At 48.0% G+C, this 23,551-nt stretch overlaps 4 protein-coding genes across 4 annotated transcripts; all 4 read left to right on the top strand.

Moving 5' to 3' along the window:
• Window positions 1-745: 745 nt before the first annotated feature.
• LOC124341676 (E3 ubiquitin-protein ligase SMURF1-like) lies at window positions 746-6,087 on the top strand. Its single transcript, XM_046794608.1, has 12 exons — window positions 746-1,235; window positions 1,539-1,686; window positions 1,757-1,890; window positions 1,964-2,197; window positions 2,263-2,899; window positions 2,962-3,253; window positions 3,325-3,543; window positions 3,695-3,873; window positions 3,950-4,087; window positions 4,464-4,647; window positions 4,767-4,905; window positions 4,969-6,087. Exons 1-12 carry the CDS (start codon window positions 1,181-1,183, stop codon window positions 5,151-5,153), a joined length of 2,544 nt encoding a protein of 847 aa, XP_046650564.1. The 5' UTR covers window positions 746-1,180; the 3' UTR covers window positions 5,154-6,087.
• A 559-nt stretch (window positions 6,088-6,646) lies between these two features.
• LOC124344439 lies at window positions 6,647-23,541 on the top strand. The gene is made up of 18 exons (XM_046797982.1): window positions 6,647-7,822; window positions 10,655-10,735; window positions 11,487-11,552; window positions 12,032-12,229; window positions 12,347-12,479; window positions 12,657-13,031; window positions 13,112-13,582; window positions 13,720-13,976; window positions 14,200-14,345; window positions 14,430-15,009; window positions 15,094-15,461; window positions 15,542-16,521; window positions 16,593-17,005; window positions 17,083-18,582; window positions 18,661-21,225; window positions 21,354-21,903; window positions 21,978-22,307; window positions 22,407-23,541. The coding sequence occupies exons 1-15, from the start codon at window positions 7,709-7,711 to the stop codon at window positions 19,561-19,563; spliced, it is 6,585 nt and encodes a 2,194-aa protein (XP_046653938.1). The 5' UTR covers window positions 6,647-7,708; the 3' UTR covers window positions 19,564-21,225; window positions 21,354-21,903; window positions 21,978-22,307; window positions 22,407-23,541.
• Window positions 19,689-20,177, top strand: LOC124344438 (putative protein TPRXL). Its single transcript, XM_046797980.1, has one exon. The coding sequence runs from the start codon at window positions 19,689-19,691 to the stop codon at window positions 20,175-20,177; it is 489 nt and encodes a 162-aa protein (XP_046653936.1).
• LOC124344437 (zinc finger and SCAN domain-containing protein 10-like) lies at window positions 21,379-22,643 on the top strand. The gene is made up of 3 exons (XM_046797979.1): window positions 21,379-21,903; window positions 21,978-22,280; window positions 22,407-22,643. Exons 1-3 carry the CDS (start codon window positions 21,379-21,381, stop codon window positions 22,641-22,643), a joined length of 1,065 nt encoding a protein of 354 aa, XP_046653935.1.
• Window positions 23,542-23,551: the final 10 nt, after the last annotated feature.

Below are 23,551 nucleotides of genomic sequence, written 5' to 3'. Positions count from 1 at the left end.
AAAAACATGTGCACATGCATTTAATTCACTTACTGTCCATTCCAGGAAATGGGAGATTTTGGGCTCCCAGCTGTTGCTCTATAGATACAAATATTGGTTCTTTTAGTTTCATTCAAATTGAAATATGGTGATGATATCAGATCTTGATTCTCTCTTACCCAAGGCAACTTCAATATCAAATTTGATATTGGCAATAGGCGCCATTACGGTATCCATGGTGCCCATTTTTAATATTAATAGTTATAGTAAAATTCCTGCAGAAAACGATTTAATTTACCCATGCACCAAGCAACATGTACACCAACTTTTGTCTTATTTTGCTTTTGACACAAATTTAGAGGAAGGGTAGCCCGGCTACCGCGGGTGAGACTAAACGGCATCTTTAGTTATATTCTTTTACGCTTTTATAACGTTTCATAACAAAACTAAATTTAGAAATGTTGGAGATCGGAATTCAGCTTTTTATGTAATGGTAAATTTTCGCTTTTAAAGTTTAATAATGTGTACCGCAAAGAAATGAGGATGGCAATTGATTTTTTGTGCGCCCAGCCGGCCATCATCAACTCATCATTGCACAGATTGCACTGTCGGACTCGTGTCGTCTTGGAATTCAATCGCTAAAAGATGATTTATATTTTAAAAATAGCTAAATATTTTAATTGTACAGTAAAACAATACCATGATACTGCTACAGAAAGAACGCCGCACCGCTCAGTCACTAGACGAAAAAACCGCAAAGATAAGCTTATCTGTAATTCTTCTCATTTCTCAAGTAAATCGCTAGACTTGGAATTATTTCAGAGAATTCCAGGGTGAGGAAGGAATTTCGTTGTTTGGTCAAAACAAACAAACAAGGTCGAGAATCACGAGACAGAAGTTTGCTTGTTTTGATTTTATTGCGTTTCGCCTCTGCTTATTATTTACAGTAGCTGCCTGGTGGTTCCGCTAGAGGGCCAGTTTTCCATTGCTCGCTGACATGGCTGCCTAAAAAGTGTACCGAGTCCCGTTTTGGACTGCAAAACAAATTGATTTTGACAAAGGATTTCTGTTCTTGTTATATATTTAGACTTACTTAAATGCATGGTTTAAGCCGCACGTGACTTTTTATTATTCTCGATGTCTGAAGTGTAATCTCAGTTCTGTGTTACGATTGGGAGGAGAGTTTGCCTGTTCGCCAGCAATGTCCCACACAGGGATCAATAGGAGAAATGGGGCCATTAAGATTCGACTCACAAGTAAGTGTTTTTTATTTTCTCTTTTGTTTTGATGTTGGGCCAATTTTTCAATCGTGTGCCACAAACGGAATTTTCATTGATTCCTCCTCGGTGAAGCAACATTCCTGGGCTGGTTTTCTCTCATTCCAGGCTTTATTTTATCTGATACCCTGTTTCCTGTCTTTGTAGAAAGGGTAAACTTCCTCTTGCCCCCAGGGGTGGGTTGAGATGGAGGGGAGAGGATTAGTAATGAAATAACAAGTCTTGATGGTATGACCGTGTCTTATTGATGTTTATCTCTTTCTGTCTCTCTCAAACCACCAGTACTGTGCGCCAAGAATCTCGCAAAGAAGGATCTGTTCCGTTTGCCTGACCCATTTGCCAAAGTCAGTGTTGAGGGATCGGGCCAATGTCACAGCACAGACACCTGCAAGTCTTCGTTGGACCCAAAGTGGAACCAGCACTTTGACCTGTAAGTCATCATCACCACCAGACAATTCAACTCTTCAACACCTGACTGTTTTTTCTCTCTTTTTCCACAGGTACATTGGCAAGTCAGATGCGATAACCATCAGTGTTTGGAACCACAAGAAGATTCACAAGAAGGAAGGTGGCGGATTCCTTGGTTGTGTTCGAATCATGTCCAATGCCATTCAACGCCTGAAAGACACAGGATGTAATGCCATATAATTCTGTCTTGTGAATGTCCACCTCTAAACTCTTCGTCTCGTTGTTTGTTTGTTTTTCAGATCAACGTCTTGACTTGACGCGCGCGAACGCCAACGACACCGATCAAGTGAAGGGACAAATAGTTATTTCCTTGCTGTCTAGAGAACAGCACAATTCGTCAAGCTGTCACGAGAACAGTGCAACTCCCGTCGTCCAAACCGTTGTGGACGCTCTGGGAAATGTTGCCAGCCCTGCGTCACCTGCAGGCATTCAAGAAGCTGCCACGGCTTCAGTCACCTCTCCCCTTCCGCAGGGTAAATTAAACAACAACAACAACAACTTGATGACTTTTATTGACAAATGTCTTCATGATGGGCAGGTTGGGAGGAAAGGAGGACATCCAGTGGCCGTAGGTATTACGTGAATCCGGAATCGAGAAGTAGTCAATGGACCAGGCCCATCGTGGAGAGTAGCAGCGGGGCTCAGGCCAGCAGCAGCGGCGGCAGCTCAGTTTCGGCCAGCAATGGTCGAGAAAGCAGACGCAGTCACAGTAGCAGAGAACGTGATAAGCGACATCCAGCGGTTCCGGTTCAACAAAGTCACAGTCTGGATGCGGTGTCGTCGTCCAACTCTTCCGGATCGTCTTTCAGAAGACGATCTGTCCGCCATCGGCAACCGCAACAACAACAGCAACAACAGCCATCAACCCAGCAGCAGCAACAGCAACAACAGTCGAGACGGCCCTTGGCCAACGATTTGCCGGATGGCTACGAAATGCGTAAAACCGGCCAGGGTCAGGTTTACTTTTATCACGTGACGACCGGCATCAGTACGTGGTACGATCCGCGAATCCCACGAGACCTCCGCGATCTTCCCATGCCCGGCGCTCTGCCCCCCGGCTGGGAAATGCGTCACACTCCTTCGGGCAGGATTTATTTCGTGGACCACAATAACCGGACGACGCAATTCACCGACCCTCGTCTCTCTACGGGACTGGCCTTGCAAAATCTCCTCAAGTAAATTATTTCAACAAATTAAATTGACGTCCTTTTTTTCTAATCACGTGAATTTTTTCCAGTCTCCACCGGTCAGACCATCGTGCAGCCCCGTCGCAACCTCAACCGACCCTGCCACCACCCAACGCCGTCGCCACGTCGGAGAATGGGGCCTGCGCGGCGCCTGTGGCCAATTCGACGTCCGCCCCACCCCCGATGGCCACTCCCCTGCCGGACGAGAAACAGGAAGAGGCTCTACCGCGTTACAAGCGCGACCTGGTCGCCAAAATTAAAATCCTGCGGACGGAATTGCAGACGATGCAACCGCAATCCGGACACTGCCGGCTGGAAGTCTCTCGGACTGAAATTTTCGAGGTTTTGCCAACTATTTTTTTTTAATTTTTGATTGACTAACGGGAATAATTGATTGATTGATTGTCATTCAGGAGTCGTATCGGAGCATCATGAAGTTGCGCCCGAAGGATCTCCGCAAAAGATTGATGGTGAAATTCCGCGGCGAGGAAGGGCTGGATTACGGCGGCGTTGCCCGCGAGTGGCTTCACCTCCTCTCGCAGCAGATGCTCAACCCGTACTACGGTCTTTTCTGTTACTCACGCGAAGATAACTACACGTTGCACGTCAACCCCGACAGCAGCGTCAATCCGGTAATGGATGGCCATTGTTTATTTTTCTCTTTTGTTTGTTTGTTTGTTTGACAAATAAGTGATTACTCATGCGCTGCCGGAATGGAAAATGAGATGATTCATGGTTATTTTTCTTTATTTTTCTTTTTGGCGGGGTGGGTGAATTGCACAGGAGCACTTGTCCTACTTCCACTTTGTCGGGCGGATTATGGGCTTGGCCGTCTTCCACGGCCACCATTTGGACGGTGGCTTCACCTTACCTTTTTACAAAATGCTCCTCAACAAAGCCATCGTTCTCGATGACATCACTCACGTCGATCCCGAGCTCCACCGCTCCTTGACTTGGATGCTGTACGTGATTTCTTTCAAAAAATTAATTCCGTTTCATTGACTGAAATCTTTTCTTTTCTCTTTTTTTGATGTGCAGTGAAAGTGACATAACCGGAGTGATCGACACGACTTTCTCGGTCGAGCACAATGCTTACGGCGCCATTCAAGTCCACGACCTTAAGCCCGACGGCCGTGATTTGATCGTCTCCGAGGAGAACAAACGGGAATACGTGCGGTATGGCCTCAACTCTTTTTTCTTTTCCACACTCATTAAAAATGACAACTAGCAAACATTATGGGGCGTATCAGTTCCCAGCTTTCTTCTTCTTTCTTGTTGTTCTCCCCCCCTTCCTTCTTGATTATCATGATGTGGGCGCGGCCGACCTAACGGACAAGACTACTGTCCCGCGGTCAAGACCGTATTTGGCTCTTTTTTTTTATTTTCACGTTTTTTGTTGTTTCTTTTTCGAAACTTAGCGGGGTGTGGTCTGGATGACTTTCAGGTCCCGTCACGTTTCGCAGCTGACGTTATCGAGACTTTTGATTATTTGGGTTTCCAGCTGATGCCAGCCAATTGATTGTGTTCCTGTTTTTTGATTATCGCCCGTCAGGTTGTACGTGTCCTACCGATTTATGAGGGGAATCGAACAGCAGTTTCTCTCGCTCCAGAAGGGCTTTCACGAGCTGATTCCGGCCAACCTGCTCCGACCGTTCGACGAGCGGGAACTAGAGCTTCTCATTGGTGGCATTTGCAAGATAGACACGGCCGATTGGCAGGCCAATACTCGACTCAAGGTGAGCAACAACTTCTTGGTGCCCATCCGTCCCATTTTCAAAATGGATGTCCTGTCCTGTCATCTTCCGTTTTTGGAATTGATAACCTTGGAATTTAATTTGGTCTCTCTCCTTTACAGCACTGCACAGCCGAAACGCCCGTCGTCCAGTGGTTCTGGCAGATTGTCGAGTCCTACAGCGAGGAACTGAGGGCCAGATTGTTGCAGTTTGTGACGGGATCATCGCGAGTGCCTCTGCAAGGATTCAAAGCCCTTCAAGGTCCGCCTTTTCTTCTTCTTCTTCTATTTCTTTCCGGATTTTGATTTTTTTTTTTCTCTGCAGGTTCGACTGGGGCGTCCGGCCCGCGCCTCTTCACCATCCACCTGATCGACGCTCCTTGTGAAAATCTACCCAAGGCGCACACATGCTTCAACCGGCTCGACCTACCGCCCTACCCGTCCTACGAGAAGATGCATGAGAAGCTGACGCAAGCCGTCGAAGAGACGTGCGGCTTTGCCGTCGAGTGATTTATATTTTCTCTTTCTTCTTTCCCCCCAAAAAATGTTTCCTTATTTCTTTCGAGTCGGCTTTAAATATGAAGAAGAAGAAATATCGTTTGTTTATTCCTCCCTTTTTACTCCCACCTTTTTTTCCGTGTTGTTTGGAAAAATCCCTTCCATCCACAAGAATGAAAAAAGTTAACACAACAACAACAAAAAAAAACACATTTAAATCGGTGATGGGTCCTCTAGCTCAACGCCTTACCCCCCCTCCCCTTTACAGCTGGTCACAGCCTGTGTAAATACGTCAGTGTGTAGTCTATTCTTCCCTTTTCTGTACCCCCCTACACCATCGTAAAAAAAAAGAACAAAAATGTTTTTTTCTTACTTTTTTTTTGTCCATGGGCCCATTTTTTCGTGTCACGCTGAAATTCTCTTACTCGTTGAACTGGACACTATTGTGACCCGGTTTACCCTTTTCCACACACACACAAACACACACACCTATTGCGTGTAAAATGTACTGTACTCTCTCTCTATTGTATGTGTGTATTTCTCTCTCTCTCTTTATAACCCCCCATTGATAAAACACAAATTTTTACCCGCCGCTTATTTTTTCGTACGTCCATCATCGTTCCGCCTCTCTCTCTCTCTCGGTTCTCCTGTGAAAACAAAAAAACAGCTTTTGGTGGCTTGTGTGTGTGTGCACTCGCCCACAATTCATTTTTTTTTTCTTTAAGACATAATTATTAAATGTTTTTTACCCCCCCATCGTCTTCATCATTTTTAAAAAACGTCCCTCCCAAAAAACAATCATCGCGCCAACATAAAAAGAAGAAAATCTTTGGTTTTCTTTTGATGTTTCACACCCCTTTTGAATACGGACACATACTATATTATGTCATCCCGCACAGACACGAAAAGCATCCGACACATCCCGCAGCATTACACAACAACAACAACATAACAAAAAAAGACGAAAAACAAAAATAAGAGAGAAGATAAAAGAGCCATTTCAATATACATATTTTATGCGACGTCGTCGTCGTCGTCGTGTGATGATATCATTTTTGTTTTGTGTTTTATTTTTATTTTTTATTTTTTTTTTTTTTAGGGGTTGATGGTGGAACGACCGAGGGGACTCGGATTACCCACACGCGTGAAATCAAGTTCAGTCGTTAACAAACCCCCCCACCAAAAGAAGAAGTCGGAAGACAAACTAACGTGTGTGGTTATGGTCTAGCCAGGGCCCATTTTCTTAGCTGTCTTGTGTGTGTCCAGCTACACAGGTTGAGCCCACACACACGCAACTGTGTTTCTTTTTCGGTTGTGCCCGGCGTGAATCGATAGTTAAAAAAGAAGGTGTATATACGCTTCTTGATTCGACTTTTGGTCGCCTAGAGCCATTGTATAAGAACTCTTATAGATGTATTTCTCTCTAGGCTCTGTTTACGTGAGTGTGTGGCGGTGGTGGTGCGGTGGTGGGGTTCCTCCCTTCACCGAACTCTCCTTTCTCCCGAACGAGCCAACACGGCCAGTCGGCAGTGAGCGCCGCACCTGAACGGTGTGCAGTTTTTTCGTTTTCCATCCTCGTGAAAAAAATTTTTGTTATTTTTTTTTTTTGTTATTTTTATTTCGATTTCTTTTTTTCCATTTTTTTGGGAAGAAAAGTGGAAGAAGAAGGAACGTTTTTTTTGTTTTGTTTCTCACGACCGAATCAAGCGGGACTATTGTCTTGTGTTTCACACACATTACCCGACTCTATTTGACACACACACGATTCGCTGTGCCTTTGCTTCTGCTGCGCTTCGATTATTTAACAATCGTTTCGCAGTAGTAAATCATGCGTGCTGTGCTTCGCCGACCCCCGAGCTGTCACGAGAGGCCTTCACGGCCATTTTAAAAAGTTCAGAAAAAAAAAAATTTTTGTTTTAAAATCATTTTCAAAAAGTTGCTGAACCCAATCCCGGACCACCCCTAAATCAAAAGTTGTCATTCGACATTGAAACAACTGGTTTATATTGTTGTTGGGATATTATTATTATTATTATTACCATTTCTTTTTTCCCCCGGCGAGATTACAAGACGAGTTCGCTTATTATTATGCAGAGTAACCCAACATCGCAGCAGCGGGGAATGAAAAGTTGTGGGGATTAAAAAACAAAATTTGAATAACTATGGCAACGCCGCCGCCGCCGAATTGTTTGATGGAGAAGAAATACCCCAGAGGCCCCAAAGCAGAATGCATTGAAATTCTTCTGGTTATGTCCCCCTAGTGATTGTTGCTGCTGCTGCTGCTGTGTGCTGCTGCTCGTGTGTTTTGAAAGTTTTTTTTTTTTTCATTTTTATTTGGTGTGGAAACTTGACTGTGTGTGCGAGTGTGTGAGTTTTGTTTGATCATAATTTGAAAAAGGAAAAATGTCGACATGACGCCATGACTGCACCGGGTTACCGTGAAGGTGATGGCACGATTTGGCCCTAACCGGACAGGAGGAATATTTCCAATTGAAATATAGGGCACGTCCAATCGTTTTCGTGTGTGCAAAAAAACGAGCCCATCAAACTATTGAAACTCTGAGAAAATGTCCAAAGCTGACTGCAGGAAGTTTGCTCCCAACGTTTTCAACAAGAACAAGTGTGCCAGCTGCTTCAAAGCCAAGGATGAGCACAGCGATGAGGCCCTGGAGAACAATCGGGTAACTATCACCATTCATTTCTTTGGCTCTGGCAAGGTGGAATCCACCTCACCTGATGAATGAGGTGGATGGTGCGAAACATAAAGTGCTGCTTCCTCTCTCTCTCTCTTTCCGCTTGGAAGTGCTGGGTGTGTACACACACACATGTGAGGTTGTGTACAATCGTAGACAGTCAAGCGAACAGGAAAGGGCCCACCAAAGATCTGCAGTTTCATTCATACCAACACAAAATAAACCCAACGGCGCATTCCATTTCGTTTCCTCTGCCGATGAATGAGACTCTCTTCCGTCATTCTTATCTGTTGACAAACAAACATCTCCCCCATCATCTTATCGTCAGACTGCGTAACCTCCTTGCGGTAATAGATGTCTATTACGTCATTGAATGGTCGTACGGGTGGAGAGAGAGAGAGACATGTGAGAGTTATTATCGATTCTTTTCGGGGCTGGAAATGGTGTCGCAAAAGGTGGCCGGTCATTCAAGACGGTCTGGCTGAATGACATTGTTTGTTATAACGACGACGACTCACATGCAGTCAATGGGTTTGGTTGCGGCCGTGAGTTGAGCATGGGGCGGCGTTCGCCTGCACAGGTGCCTGCGGAGGTGCCCTCCGCCTCTTTTCGGGAATGAGGTGGCCCCAAAAGAGAGAAAGAGCTCGGCGGCCCTGCCACCCATCTCACACACAGACACTTGTGTGTCTGTGTTGTTGTATCTCCCACTGGTTGGCTGGCTGGCTGGCCTGTAGTGAAAGTCTTTCTGGTACACATCGGGTAGAATTTATTTGATTCTTTAAAAAAATAAAATATAAAAACCTTGGGACTGTATCCAAGAAAGACTAGCCGAAATAGAACGTGTGCGGGATTATCTCTCCAAATGGAAAAAGAAGAAGTTTTTTTTTTTTTTTTTTTTCTGACTTGAATCGTCTGTTTTTGGTCATTGGACCGCGTCCAGCTGTTGTTGTTGTTGTTGTTATTGGACCGACCACACGCACAAATTTGACCAGCTGGTGGTTGGTTTTCCGTTTTCGATTGTAACAAACTCCCGTAATTCGGGAGACCCGACATCCGGCCCCCTGGCTAAATACCCCCAAACACACTTGGCCAGAGGGATGTAATATCTATTTCATTTATTCCAAATTTGGTTTGAAAAAGAGAAGATTTCGACCGGAATATATTTAAAATGTTTTGACTTGAACGGGTAATGGCGCACACGCTCTGGGTTTCCATTTCTTTTTTCTTATTTTTAAAAAGAGAAAATCTACTTAACCGCATAGAAGAAGAAGAAGAAAAAGATATAGAGGGGCACTAAATAGACGTTAACGGATTCTCCTCTCCCGGAGCCGGACATTTTTATCTTTTACGAGCGTGTCGATAATAACGGGAACTTTTTTTTCTCTCCTTTCAGAGGGTTGAAAAAGTAAAATAGTCTGGGTTTATTTTTTCCCATTTTTATTGTCGTTTTCTTTTTCCACGTGCCTCCCTCTTGTAGAAAAATAAAATCCCTTGTTAAATAATCAAGTCGAACTTAGGAGAAAAATTGATTTCATTTTTGTTTTCCAACCTAAATTTAATTTAAAAGAAAAGAATTAACCGTGTGAATATTCCATCAGAAAATAACACGGGGCCTGTATGTGTGTACCTGTAGTATTATAATAGTACCCAGAGTGTCTGTTGGCTATCGCCTTATTTGGGTATGCAGGGTTTCGGTCAACGCGCTACATAATAATACAGTTGGATTTATTATTATTATTTTTAAAAAAAGAAAAAAAAAGGAAAAATAAATAAAAGTAACCTGGAGGCTTAATAACATTTCTCTCTCGCCAAGAAGAAGAAGAAGAAGGTACCGCCGCCGCTGCCGCCATGTGAGCGCACCTCCTGATGAGTTGATTGATCGATTCTCATTTTAGACTGAAATTCTAGAATTTCCTGCCCATCATGTCGAGTCGCGTGTGTTTCACCGAGAAAATCGAAATAAAAATATCTCTTTCTATCTCTCTTTTTCTGTTGGGGTGGAGGAGGAGTAGGTAAAAGACAGCCCCAAATATAGACGAAAAGAAGAAGAAGAAGAAAATGCTTCTGTCGTTATCTTGTCACTGGAGACCAACACCTTAAAAAGTCCTGGAAAAGAAACAACTCGGTGCGGTTGTCGATCGTTTCGGTCGGTGTGTGACGTCATCATCTTTCAGTTGCGAGTGGGGGGAGTTTTAACACACAAACAGAAAGAAAAAAAAAGAGAGGGACGTGTGTAACAGACACACACGTGAAAAAGCGCCGTGAGGTTCACTCACGAGCAAGAGAGAAAGGTCCCGTCCGGTCATTGAACGCAACGGCGTCTTCTTTTTACTTCTTATATATTTTTACCTTCTTCTTCTTCTTCTTCCCACGTCTATTCCGCCTCATTTAGAAAAGAGAGAGAGAGAGAGAAACGCCGGGGCCTGCGCTCTTCTTTTGTTATTGTGAACAAGCGCTTGACCAAAAATATATTTCTAAAATAAAATACGAAAGTTTAAAAAAGAAAGAAAAAACAATAGAAGAAGAAGAAGAAGAAGAACTTGATACGTGAAGAATTCAAGACAACCAGAATATTATTCTTGTAATAATAATATCCTTCATCATTTTTTCTTCTTTCCACATCTGCTGTGTGGTGGTGTCTGATTTCATTTTTCTATGAATAATTAATTTGAATAAGAAACTCGATTTTCCCCTTTTTTTTTGTCTGTGTGTCTAAAATTTATTCCGATTGATACAATTCCATTTGTTATCTAACACAAAAAAATAAAATTACAATAAATTTATTTATTTATTTTTTGTTGTGTGTTATTCCACTACCAGGCGAGCCGGAAAGTAGCCAAATGCGGTTACCTGTTTGCCGCGCCCGACTGGGACTTCTCCAATCCCATCAACCGGACCAAGGTAAGAAAAATGGCGGCCTACTATATTTTTATTTTGAATTTTATTTTATTATGCCAGCCATTACATTAATAGAACTCTACAAAAGCGAATCTCAAAAATGATATTTGGAACACGCGAAAAGCAGTTGTTGAAAAAATGAGAAAAAGAAAAAAGGTCCAGTCACGAAATCACGATGAATAAAGACAACACAAGTCAAGTGACGAGTGTGTGTGTGTGTGTGGGGTGGTGGGTGTTGTTGTTGTATGTGGGTGTCGTTAAGTAGTGGAGAAATTTCTTTTTTTTTCCTTTCTACTTCTGGATGCCGAAATCAAAGAAGAAAAGAGAAGTTTGTTGTCTACAATTTATTCATGTCCGCCCCTCCAACCGTCTGGACTTTGGCCGATTCACGCCCACCACCGACCGACAATAGCAACAACAACAACAACATCCTTGGAACGGATTTTTATAGACACCCATTTCTCCACTTTTTTTTTTTCTTTTTTTTTTATTCAATTGATTTATTCCGGCTCTTGTTTTTCTTATTTTATTTTTGGGGTTTCCAACGGGGGCCCGCAAGGCGAATCGAAAGTTGCTGGGCCTGTGCGACCTCGCACGAAGAAAGTTTGGCCCGATGATGGAACGAATAGAAAATTAAAATGATATTTTCACAATGATGTTGTTGTTGTTTTTAATCAAAACCGGTCCTGTTGTTAACTCATCTTTATCTTTTTTGTTACTTGTTGGTACCTTTGATGATGGACGGACACATTAGCGATGGCAGCGGAGATGGTTCGTCCTCTACGACGATGGGGAATTGACCTACTCGGTGGACGAACACGTAAGGAGGGAAATTTTCTTTCTATTTTTCACTCACTTCAAATGATTGTTATTATTATTTTGGGTTGTTGTTGTTGTTCTTTCCCTGGGAGAGATTTCTATCAAAAAACAAAAGGTGGGATGGGGAAGCCTTGTTTGTTGTAAGTCAATCAAAAATCTCAAATCCAATTAACTTGTAAGGCTTTTAAAAAAGAACAACAACATTTTCGACGGGCCAAAAGAAAAAAAACTGATTAATCCCAACTTAAAAAAGAAAAGCACTTGAAGTCTTCCTTCTTCTTGTTCTTCTTCTTTTTTTCTCTCTTTGATGGCCTGAATGATGTCAGCTGACCTTTGTAATCTTTTTCACCAAGGGTTTCTCCTCTCTCTGACCATTTTTCGCCATTTGGGTTGGTGGGGGGGGGGGGAATCTAAATAAATAAAACTCGATGGAAAATTTCCATCGTCGTCGTCATCATTTTTCTCCTGTTTTTGTTTTAGCCGGAGACGGTGCCGCAGGCCATCATTGACATGAATCGCGTGGTGGAAGTGTCTTACGAGGCGGAGGAGGTGACTGGCCACCCATTCAGCCTGGCGTTGACGGCGGCCGATCGGGTCCACTTTCTCAAGGGGACGTCGCGTGAAGAATCAAAGTGGTGGTTCGACATCCTCTCCATGTTCCCCAGGACTAATATGAAGGTGGGCCACCCTTTTCTTTCTCCCGTCCGTCTGATGGGAAATTGGCCGTGTGATTGACCGACCGACTTTTTCTCTTTTATTTTATTGAATTGTTTTTCTCTTGGAATTATTTAACAGACCGGACGTCATAAAAGGAACGCCACCTTCCCCGGAAGCAAAGCCACGACGATTATTTCGACGCAACAACAACAACAACACCACCACCACCACCAGCAGTCGACGGCTCCCAATTCGCCTTGTCTCAGCAAAGGTGAAATGGAATTTTCTTCTTTTTATCTTTTCTTAAAAATTTCCGACTCTTGACGGGAAAAATTGTACCGTACCTCGGCCGACTCTATAAAACTTGAAAGAGATAAAAGATAATCATGGAATAAAACCAAATTTCCCACTTGTTTTTTCTCTTTCTTCTATGGTGTGTGCCGGCCAGGTGTTTCGATCCAGCCGTTCCAGACGCCGCCGATGGCCCGACCGCGTTTCCACAGCCACACGGAGTCGCTGATGCGGAGCGGTGCCCAGCACACGACGACGTCGTCTTCGTCGTCGATGACGGGAGGCCTGCAGAACTTTAATTCGCTGCCGGTCAAGGACACCAACGGCCGGAACGGCAATTCAACTAGCGGTGGCAATAACAACCGAATTTCCATCGAGGAAGACGACATTATTCCCGTCAAGGAAGTGGCGACTCTCAGTGTCCCATCGGCCGTCGTCGCCACTTCGTCGTGTCCGCCGCTGCCCGCCAAAGTTGTGCCCGCCGAGAAGGAGATCCTCATCGTCGACAAGGATTTTGACGATAAAATCAAAAGTATAACCAACCAATAACCAACCGATGGATGGGCAGCTGGACTTAATTTTCTGTTTCTTTGATTTTGTTTGGCCCGGCAGCGAGACGTGTCATCCGCCGGGAGATCCGCGGGGCTCGAAGCGCCCGCTGCAATTCGGAAATATTGAGCAGCCTCATCATCCAGCCCGGCAACAACATGAACAACAACAGTAACGGCCACAGCAACAACAGCGGCAGCGGCAGCAATAACAGCGCCGCAGGCAAAGGTTACGCCCTGGTTCTGCCCAGCTCGACCTTGACGGCGCCCATAGGCAGCAAGAACAACGCCGGACTGGGCAGCAGCTGCACTCCGTCCGAACGGCCGCGATCGGCTTTATTGCCGCCCGTCCCTCCTCCATCATCGACAACGACGGCGGCCACGGCCGTGGTCGCCGCCAGCCCCGTCCCGCCACGCTCGCCCGTCATCAGCGCCAACCCACACAGCCCGTTTTATCTGTACATGGCCGACGTCCCACGAAACCGACATTTCGAGAGTCTGGAGAGTTTGCAACATGCTTTCACTAACATGAATAGTAAGTCGGGCAACAACAACAACAACAGACAAATGAATCTGCCCAGCTGGCTGGCCTTAAGCGGGGGGCAACCTTTTTATCTTCAGGAGAATGATAATTTTATGCTGGAATTTATGATATTTGATTGTGATTATTAGGTCCGTCCAGAGCTAGACACAGCAGCTCCAAGGACATGCCGGACTCTGGTGTGTCTCACAAGACGGAGCCGGCAACGCCCGTCATCGCCACCAAGGATCGACCCATGAGCATGCACGAACTGGGGTCCGCCTCGGCTGATCGACTGCGCAGTGGACTGTCGTCGTACGAGAGTTCCCCAGTTCGCCCAGCTGCCGCCCTCGAACGACAAACGACAACGACTCGTCAACCCGAAACTATCAATCCGCCCGGAGAAGCGGTAAATTCAAATTACATTTTTCAAATTTAAAACTTCCTCCTTCTTCTTGTTACTGTTGCCATTTCTGCCCAGTTTGATTGATGTGGGATTGTTCGTCATCATCATGCGGTGACTGGGCGGTGGTTAACAATGAGGAAAATTGGGGTGGGAGGGAAGGACGGACAACACTTTTGTTTTTTTTCTTCTTCTCCTTATTTGATAATGTAATTTTTTATTTTATTAGGTACGAGGAGATCCGGATGGATGCGGATTAGACCCCGTGACGTCCTTCTGCTCGCCATTACCCGATCGCCGCTCGGCGCTGACATTGACGGCCCCGCTGCTGGACGACAGTCTCAAAAAGGGTTGGCTCCTCCGCTTATCTTACGGGTTAGTTGTTTCATCATATTTGATCGAATTTAATTTAATTAAATTTTTTTTTTTTTTTTTTTTTCAAATTCTTTGACTGGGCAGAGGAGAGTGGAAAAAGTACTGGTTCGTTTTGAGGTACAGTTTGCTGTCGCTGTACCGCGACCACGCGGCGGAAGACGCCGGATTGGCCGACGAGACGATCGATTTGGCCCAGATCGCCAGCGTGGACGAGACGGACTCTGGCCGGAGCTATGGCTTCCAGATGGCGGCCGTCGACGGCAAGAGGCTCTACTCTCTGGCAGCTCTCACCTCCGGCATCCGCACCCAGTGGATCCAGGCCCTGCGCAACGCTTGCAATCAAGGCAAAATGGCCCACCTGCCCACCAAGTTGCTGTCGGCCGCCAGTAGCGCCGCCGCACTCAAGGCCGTCAAGGAGAACGTCGATCCGGCCGCCGTGTCCCGCCGCGAGGCGGATGACGAATCGCTGGAATCCTACGACGGATCGACCACCGAAGACGAGGACGAAGATGAGCTGGACGACGACGACGACGGTGACGTTATTGTCCATCAGTCGGAAGACGATGAAGACGAGGACGGCCAAGACAACGAGAATCCACCCGGACCGGAACCCATTCCGTCGCTTCCACTGTCGCCTCCACTCAATCGAACTCCAATGTCCAAGGTAATTGAATTGAAACTGGATCCATCCATCCGTCCATCCGTTTTGCTAATTCTGCATTTTGCTGGCCACTTTTTCTATTTTTAGGTGAAAGAGCGGGACCGATCGAGGTCCAGCTCGAGATCTCGCTCCCGGCACCGTTCCGCTTCGCCGTCGTCGGTGAGAACCAACAGCCCGCCGACGGCTGGGCTGGTGATTTCCGTTCCGCCTCCGTCACACGGTGGTGGGGATGCGCCGGCCGGTGGTGGCGCCGGGCACGTCCAGAATCGACTCGACGCGGCCAAGGGTGAAATCACCCGTTTGCTCAACGAGCGTCGAGAACAAGAGAGAGAGGCCCAGCAGCAGCTGGTGACGCTCAACGCCAGGCTGGCCGAGAAGGAGCAGCAAATGAACCGATTGGCCGGCATCCTCGAGGCCAACAAAGCCGAAAGCAAACGCCAATTAATCGACATTCAGTAAGACCCTCCCCCCCCCCTCAATCAGTCAATGGCGTCATTTCTACTAATCGGCTCGTTTTTATTTTTTTTTTGTTCAGGAACCTGCTGGACCAGAAGGAAGCGGAACTGAGGTCGTTGAGGGACGACTCGGCCAACGGCCGGGCGGAGAACGCTGAACTGCGTGACAGTCTCAAGCGTGAACGCTCGGAGGTTTACAAATTGCGCGACGTGGCCCAGGAGCTGCGCTCCCTCCTGGACAGCCGCAACGACACGCTCAATCAGCTGCAAAGCAAAACCAACGAGGTGGAGGTCCTCAACCGGAGGCTCAAGGCCACGCAGGAGAACCTCAGTCAGACCCAGGAGCGGCTCCAGCGCGGAATCGAGGAGAACGAGGGACTTTTCGCCCGGCTCAGGCAGATGGAGGACAACCGGGCCGGTGTAGGAGGTGGCGGCGCTGCTTGTGTCGGAGGAGTTGGAGGGTCCGGAACAGCCGGATCGTCTTCTCTGAGGCGCAGCCGCAGCTCGACGGGCGGCTCCATGCCGCTGCCGCTCCAGCTGTGCACCCGCAACCTCCTGGGCGGCAGCAGCAAGAAGAGTCTGCCCAGGCTGGACTCGCTGAGCGACTTGAGCAACATCGACTACGACCTGGACCTGGAGTCGCTGGACCGCGAGAGTCTGGTCGACGAGTACGTGGAACTGCGGGCCCGGTTCGAGCGATCCCTGGTGGAGATCCGGGCCCTCAAGCGGGAGCTGCGCCAGGCCCAGTCGGCCGTCGACGGCTTTGAAGTGGCCCAGATGGCCCTCAAGCAGCAGTGGCAGGCCAAGGAGACGGACTACAACTCACAGCTGAGTCTCATGGCGGCCAGGGTCCAGGACCTGACCAGCAAAATGGCCGCCGCCGACAAGCAGGTCCGCCAGCTCAAGATCAAGGTGGCCAAGTCGGAGAGCCGCGAGAAGAGGCGGACCCAGTCGCTCAAGGGCCGCGAATCCTTCCAGCTGTCCAAGGAAGTCGAGGACAAGCTGGTCGATCTGGAACACAAAATGGCCGCCCTGGGCACTCCGTCTTCTGCCGACAAAGGTAATTTTGTTTTTCCAAACAATTTCAGTCCGTCATTCAACAACAAATAAAAAAATGTTTTTTTCCGGCAGAAGGTCCGCCGTCCAGGGCCCGAAAAGGATTCGAGGAGCCGACCAAATCGTTCCGGATGCGACGCAAGTCACTGGAGGGTGGCGCCGTCTCCGGCGGCGGCGACTCGGTCAAGATCTTGTTGCGAGTCGACCAGCTGGAACAGCAACTGGCCGGCCGTCAGAGCACCACCCCCACCCCCAGCGGTGGCAGGAAATCGTCGTCGACGTCCATCGAGCGCAAAAACTCGCTGCCCGGCAGGTCACCGCAGGGCAAACCGCCTCGTTCCAGCCCATTGAAAGTGGTGACGGCCGGCACGGGATTGTCCGCCAAACACTCTGTCACCCACGACGGGCCCATCAGCCGCTCGTCGAAACTTGTTCAAGATCTGGAACAGTGCGTCGTCGAGCTGGAACTTATGTTCGACGGTAACAAGGTAATAATTGTCCAGCTTTATAAGTGACGGCCAGTGGATCCAATTTCATTTATTTGGTTTGATTTACTTCGACACAGATGGACGGCCAGAGTTTCATCGGCAAAATCCGCAACATCCAGCAGGAATTGCTGAACCCGGACGGTGTCCGCGTGGCCGTCTCGACGTCTGACGGAGCCTCGCAGGTGGAAAAGATCCAGGACCTGCTCAGGGTCCGTCTCTCTGAGCTGAAAGTCAAGCGCGATCAGGTCCGCAGTCTGGGCAAACTGGACTCGGCCGCCGTCAGCCAGATCGCCGCCGAGAAGCTGGCCTTGGAGCTGGCCATCGCCGAGCAGTTGTCGACCGTGACGGCCGCCAAGCAGCCGGAAGAGAGGGAAATGCTCCGCGACGCCAACTGGACCATCCACAAGCTCAGCTGGTTGAAACGCAAATTGAACGGCGAGCGATCGGCGCCGGCCCTGGACCAGTCGACCAGTTTTGGCACTTACTGCTCCGCCCTGGCCGAGCGCCTCTCGGCCATCGCCGCCATCTCCAGCACCTCCCGCTCTCACCAAGGAGCGGAATTAGCGTCCGAGCTGGCCGGCAATCCTTCGCTGCTGCCGCCTCGAGTGGCCCAGCAGCTGGCCGAGGAGGAGCGCGACTTGTCGATCCTCTTCTCCAAGTACAAGGAGGAGAAGCTCCAAGAGCTGGCCCGCCTGCTGGCCCACGAGACCCTGCGCATGGGCGACAGTCCCAGCGCCGACAATCAGCTGGTGGAGGAGGTCAAGGTCCGCGAGGCCTGGCTGGAAGCCCAGGAAGTGGCCAACAAGGAGCTGGTGGACAGCGAAGTCCGGCAGGCCATGACCCGCATGGCCGAAGTCTTTGCCGAAGACGTTGCCGACGAGGAGCGTCTGGCGTCCGCCCTGCTCCTCTGGCCGGCCCAGCAGCTCCAGTACGAGCAGCGCTGCCAAGTGGTGGAGGAAGTCCTGCGCTCGGAGATGGAAGAGGCCGTCCTGCTGCTAAGCAATGCCTACGAACGGAGCCTCCAGCAGATGAAGTGCCAGTCGTCGCTCCTGCATCCGCCGGAAGGCGATCTGGAAGCGGCCCTGAGCGAATTCGCCGAAGTGGTGGCCCACAAGGCCCTGATTGACGGCCACATTGCCGTCCTGCAGGGCGAGACGCCGTTCCAGCCGCTGGCCACTAGCAGCGGATCCGATTCCAGCATCGTCCAGAACGTCAGCATCATCCAGGAGACGGAGGCCATCATCAACTCGATGTGCAGCCCGGACTTTTTCCCGGCCTCACTCAATTGCGGCGAAGTGGCCGCCATCCTGCACCGCAATTTGGCCGAGCCCCGTAGCAACAGCAAACCGGAAGACTCCTCCCCCTCTTCCGGCGGAAGAGAATCTGAGCGGAACGGCAACGGGAATAACGCCAAGTCGTCGGCCATCAACGAGGACATGATCCGGCAAAAGTACCAGGCCGAAATCGAGCAGCTGCGCGCCCTGACGGAGAAGGGCATGTCGGCCATGGAAGGATCTCACAAGCGAATCATCGCCCAGATGGAAGAGAAACACCAACAGGATCTGAACCGCCTCCAGGTGGGTTTTTTATTTTGTTATTTTGGCTTTATTGTCCAGGGAATTGGTTTTTACAATGGAATGGAAATTTCTTTTCAGGTGGAAAAGGAGCGGGCCCTTGCGGAAGAGACGCAGGCCACCCTGGCCGCCCTGGACGCGATGCGCAAGGCCCACGAGGCCGAAGTGCAACGCGAAATCGCCCGCTTCAAGGAAGAGTTTCTGAGCCAGGCGGCGGCCCGCCAGGCTCCAGCCCATCGGGAATTGACGCCCAACCGGGAGCAGGAGATGGAAGAGATCCGCCGGCAGATCCTGTCGCTCAGCGAGAAGTACTCGCACAAGTGCCTGGAATCGGCGGCCCTGGAGCAGAAAGTCTCGTCGCTCAGCCAGCAGATGGCCGTCTCCCAGCGGCAGATCCTCGACCTGGATTCGCGCAACCAGCAGCTCCGCTCCTTCCTGGACACTGGGATCGGCGTCGACCACCAGCCGGACGCTAGTCCGGCCGAATTGCTCCGCGCCAAGGAGAGCCAGTTGCTCATGTTGCAGGAGGACGTGGCCGAGCTGCAGTTCTGCCTGCGGGAGTCTCAATCCCGCGAGGAAGATCTGGCCGCCATGGCCCGCAACATGGGCCAGTACCTGCGGACGGAGCGGACCCTGCAGTCGGACGAAGTGGCCGCCCTGCGCCACCGACTGGAGGACCTGCTCCTCCTCAGCGGCCACTCGAGCGTCGGAGGCAGCGGCCCCAGCGGCCTGCAGTCCAGCAGCCTGCTGGGCCGGAAGAACAGCAGCGGCGACGACAAGAGCAGTCCGTCGCGAGAGTCGCCTCCGCGCGAGTCGATCCGCTTCCACTACGTCCGCTCCAAGGACTTGACCCGCTCGCCCAGCTGCCCCCGACTGTCGGGTTTTTTATCGCTGGCTCCGAGACTGACGGCCCGCTCAGTGCTCCCTCCCAAGGATCTGTCCACCAGTCAGGTCCCGTCGGGATCGAGCGCCACCCACCACTAACCTTGCCAGTCGCGCATACCTTGGCGCCGCCACCGCCACGACGCCCGTCCCTCATAACCCCGACGACGGACAGAACGGTGACGCACAAGGTGACTGTCAAACTTGGCCGGCCGGCTATCTCGGAGATGAGTTGCTTCAGTGCAGCGGACAAGGGCCTCATGACCTTTGCCCTGCCGCTAACACCAACAACCACAACAACTAATCTGATGACCACTACTACGCAATACTACTACCACTCGTTCAGCTTTGTCGATAGACGTCCAGCACCTAAAATTCCTCCGTCCACTCGTCCGTCTCCTCTTCCATCTTCTTCTTCTTCTTCATCGACTTGCACTTGGTCGTCCTCGTCCGCTTCTTCTCGCCTTAATGCAGGTACTGCGGCAGCCACAACCCATCCGTCCCGCCTAGTTCCCGTCAAACCGGACACGTCCAGCCCCCACCACCACCGAAGGCCATTGAATGTTCCTCCGCCGCCTTCCCCGTCCTCTTCTTCTTCTTCTTCTTCACTGCGCAGCAGCTCAACCGACGCTAAGTCTTACCTGAAACCTACCAAGGCTTCCTCGCTTAAAGCCCCTGGCACCACCACTACGAGAGCCAACAACATTTCATTCTGAATTTTTCCTCTTTTAAATCTTCCTTTGATGCGCCGTGTGGGATGAGGCTTTGTTGTTATCATCTCTTCCTTTCAATAATTTGAAAAAATTTCAATTTTCTGAATTTCTTATTTTTTCTTTTCTTTTACCCCCTTCCCAATGTCAAATCTGGACATCCTAAAAAAGTATTTTTTTGATTACCAACGAAGAAAAAAGAAAACACTGAAATCAAGATCGATGTGGCTTATTATTATTTCATTATTTGATATCAACAGAGAAACAAAATGTATCAAAACTAACTTGTGTATTTGCGAAACTAATTTTTATACGATTTTTGGATTGTTTTATTTGGCTTCTCTTTTTTTAAAACAAATTCTATTTACTAGTGCGTGCTGCCGTTGCTTGTTTTTTTTTTATCCCCCATTTTTTTTTTATTATTATTTTTATTACAAAATAAATAATTCAACATTCATCTGTGCCTGACCACATTAAGGAAATAAAATGAAGTTTATGACGGTGGTTTTAATAACTAAATCAATATGTGTCTCGCCTCTTTTCTTTTAATTTTTTTATCCAGATAAAACAGAGGGGCGTAGACAAAATTCAAACGAAAAAATTGTCATTTTGGCGTGCAGAGGGGGACATCAACATGGCGGTCGACGGCTTGAAACTCCCGCCATTCCTACAATAGGTGTCCAAATTCACCGATTTGCCAAACGAAAAATGGCGTTGGATTGTGAAAACGTTTCGGTTTGCGTGAGCCAAATTGGATAGCATTAGGATAAACGCGTGTCAAACGATGGATTAAAGTGTGGAAATGAAAAAGATTGTGAAATATGTTGATGCCGGATGACGCCATTGTTGGGTACCACGGTGGCGCTAGTGTCTCGTCGAAAAGCATTTTTGCCGCCCGTTGTAGTTTAGGAGAGATCCCCCTCTCCCGCCTGACGGTGTTTGGAAAAAAGACTAAAGAGAGAGAGAGAAATAAAAGCAAAACTGTTCTTCAACAAGAAACTGGGATCAAGATCGACAAGTTGTTTGAGATCAAAAACCACGATTGCCACGCATAGTATGTCAAGCTGACCTGTAGACAGAGATTTTGAGTAGTGCTTTGCTAGAAATTGGTAGATTGTGTGTCTCTTGTTATGTCCATTTTAAAAACCGATGCGTAACATTGTTTGGCTCTTGTGAGTGCAGTATATAGAGAGCTCATTGTTTTACGATGAGCTTCACCCCGTTTGGCGGCTTCCCGACGACGTTGGCAACGATCCCACATTTCGCTGTTGGGAAATTCCAGCAGGCCCAGGACCAGGGGTTTGTTTCAATACCATCGTCCCAGGGCCTGCAGATAGCCGTCAGCACAGTGGACCCATCACAACTGAATCATCACAACCTCAACGGGCATGTCCATGTTCCAACGTCCAGCACCCTCCAGATCCAGAACCAGATGCTCAATACCTTGTTGAGCAAGACTGGCCAGAACGATGTGTTTGTAAAAGTGGAAACAGAGGCGGAGGAAAACGAAAGGTTTCAGCAGCAACACCACCAAGATAAAAGTGCCCAACAGGACATTAGTAGTTTAAATGAATACCTGTCCCGGTTCTCTGGACCACCCACATTCCCTTTCCAGCAGATGTACAAATACCCCACTGAGCTCATCCACGTCACTCAGACTGATGATCAGCAGCAGAACATGATGAATGACAACTCCCCATCGGTTCAAACACCTGAGCAGCAGCAGTCTCAGGTAATGACAATGTCACACTTTCACAACTAACTGTCTTCACACACTTCACCATTTCTCTCATTCAACTTTTGCAGGTCCCCAAGAAAGCCAAAAAGAAGAAAAAGAGACGTGATCCTATCCCTGGAGTGCCTATGCCTAGGAGGAGGAGCACGAGTTTGCAGCCAGCGCTGACGACAGCTCTGGATGGAACGACGCTCTATGGATGCCCTCAGTGCCACACGGTCTTCAACAATCGGGAAGCCATCGAGACTCACCTCACGATACACCGATCGGAGAGACCGTTCATCTGCAACGACTGCGGTGCAGCTCTGAAACGTAAAGAACATTTAGATAGACATAGGTCTTCGCACATGACTGAACGCCCACACCCGTGCCCTGTATGTAGCAAGACATTCAAACGAATCGTGAGTTTTTCCTCCCTTTTTTGTTTTTAAAACTTTTCTTTTATTAATAACCTCAGGATTTGTTTTTAAATATTACGAATGTTGTTTCCTATTACTCAGGAACACTTACAAAGGCATTCGATCATTCATCGAACTGATAAAGTGCACCGTTGTCCTGAATGTGGTAAAGGTTTCAATCGCAAGGATCACCTGACCAAGCACATTCACTCCCATATGGCCAAGAGGATTAAGCAGGAGCTTGGCCAGCAGCCAGGGAAAGCAGGGCAACAGAACAATGACAACAATTCCACCATCAACATTCAGCAGCATCAGAGCGTTTTGGCGCATCTGCATTGAGAGTTTTCTTACGCCTGTAAAAGCAAACAAACCTTCCGCAGGATCGGTGGTCGGTGGCCTCACAGTATTCAAAAGTGACTAAATATGGTTTTTCTTTTTTTTTTCTATTCTGTCCAATAATCTCTTTGAACAGTTGATTCATTTTTGTGTTATTTACCTGTGTTTTTTAATGTCATGTTCATAACACTAGTGCCGATAAGGAGAGAAAGGGACAAACGTTTGGGGCGGCTAAACTTCGGGTCGGGTTGGGGGACATTTGTCGATTAAAAACTTGGCCGACAAGTGACATTGAAATAATCCTTATACAGAAAAAGAAGTACTGCTAGTCTAGCACACACACACACCTATATACACATGCAAAGCTTCCATTGTTGTATTGCGAAAAATATATAGAAGCAAGAAATGAAGAAGAAGCTGGACTTAAAGAAAACATTCAGGGACCAAAATTGGAAATCACACACACACATGCGTTACATACGATGTTTTTTTCTTTTTTTCGAGAGCGTTGGCATAATAATACTCTTTTTTTGCTTTTTGTCCATTTCTGTTGCAAAAAAACACAGCGAAGAAAAGTTTGCAAGAATTTTTCGTTTGGTTTTTGTTTTGTCTTTGTTGAATTGAAAGCGCCTGTGGACGCAAACTTCGCCATTGTACTTTCCTAGTGTGCCACACCTGTCCTCACTTATACCCCTCTTATGTTATACTTTTCCCCGTATCTGCAAGATGATCTTTTTTGGTAAAAAAGTCAATGTCGAAAATGTATCCTCCTTACACTCATTTCTCACAGTGAACGTGAATGCACGTACCCGTGTCATTTGTTTTCCATCCAATTATTCATGTGTGTATTGCCGATTAGCAAGGAGACAGCTGAAATATACGTGTCACAATTTGTAAGATATATCGCTTCT

This window comes from Daphnia pulicaria, chromosome 6 (genome assembly GCF_021234035.1).
Source record: "Daphnia pulicaria isolate SC F1-1A chromosome 6, SC_F0-13Bv2, whole genome shotgun sequence".
Lineage (NCBI taxonomy): Eukaryota > Metazoa > Arthropoda > Branchiopoda > Diplostraca > Daphniidae > Daphnia > Daphnia pulicaria.
Note: the sequence above shows the minus strand (reverse complement) of the source record. Positions and strands in the feature narration are given on the sequence as shown.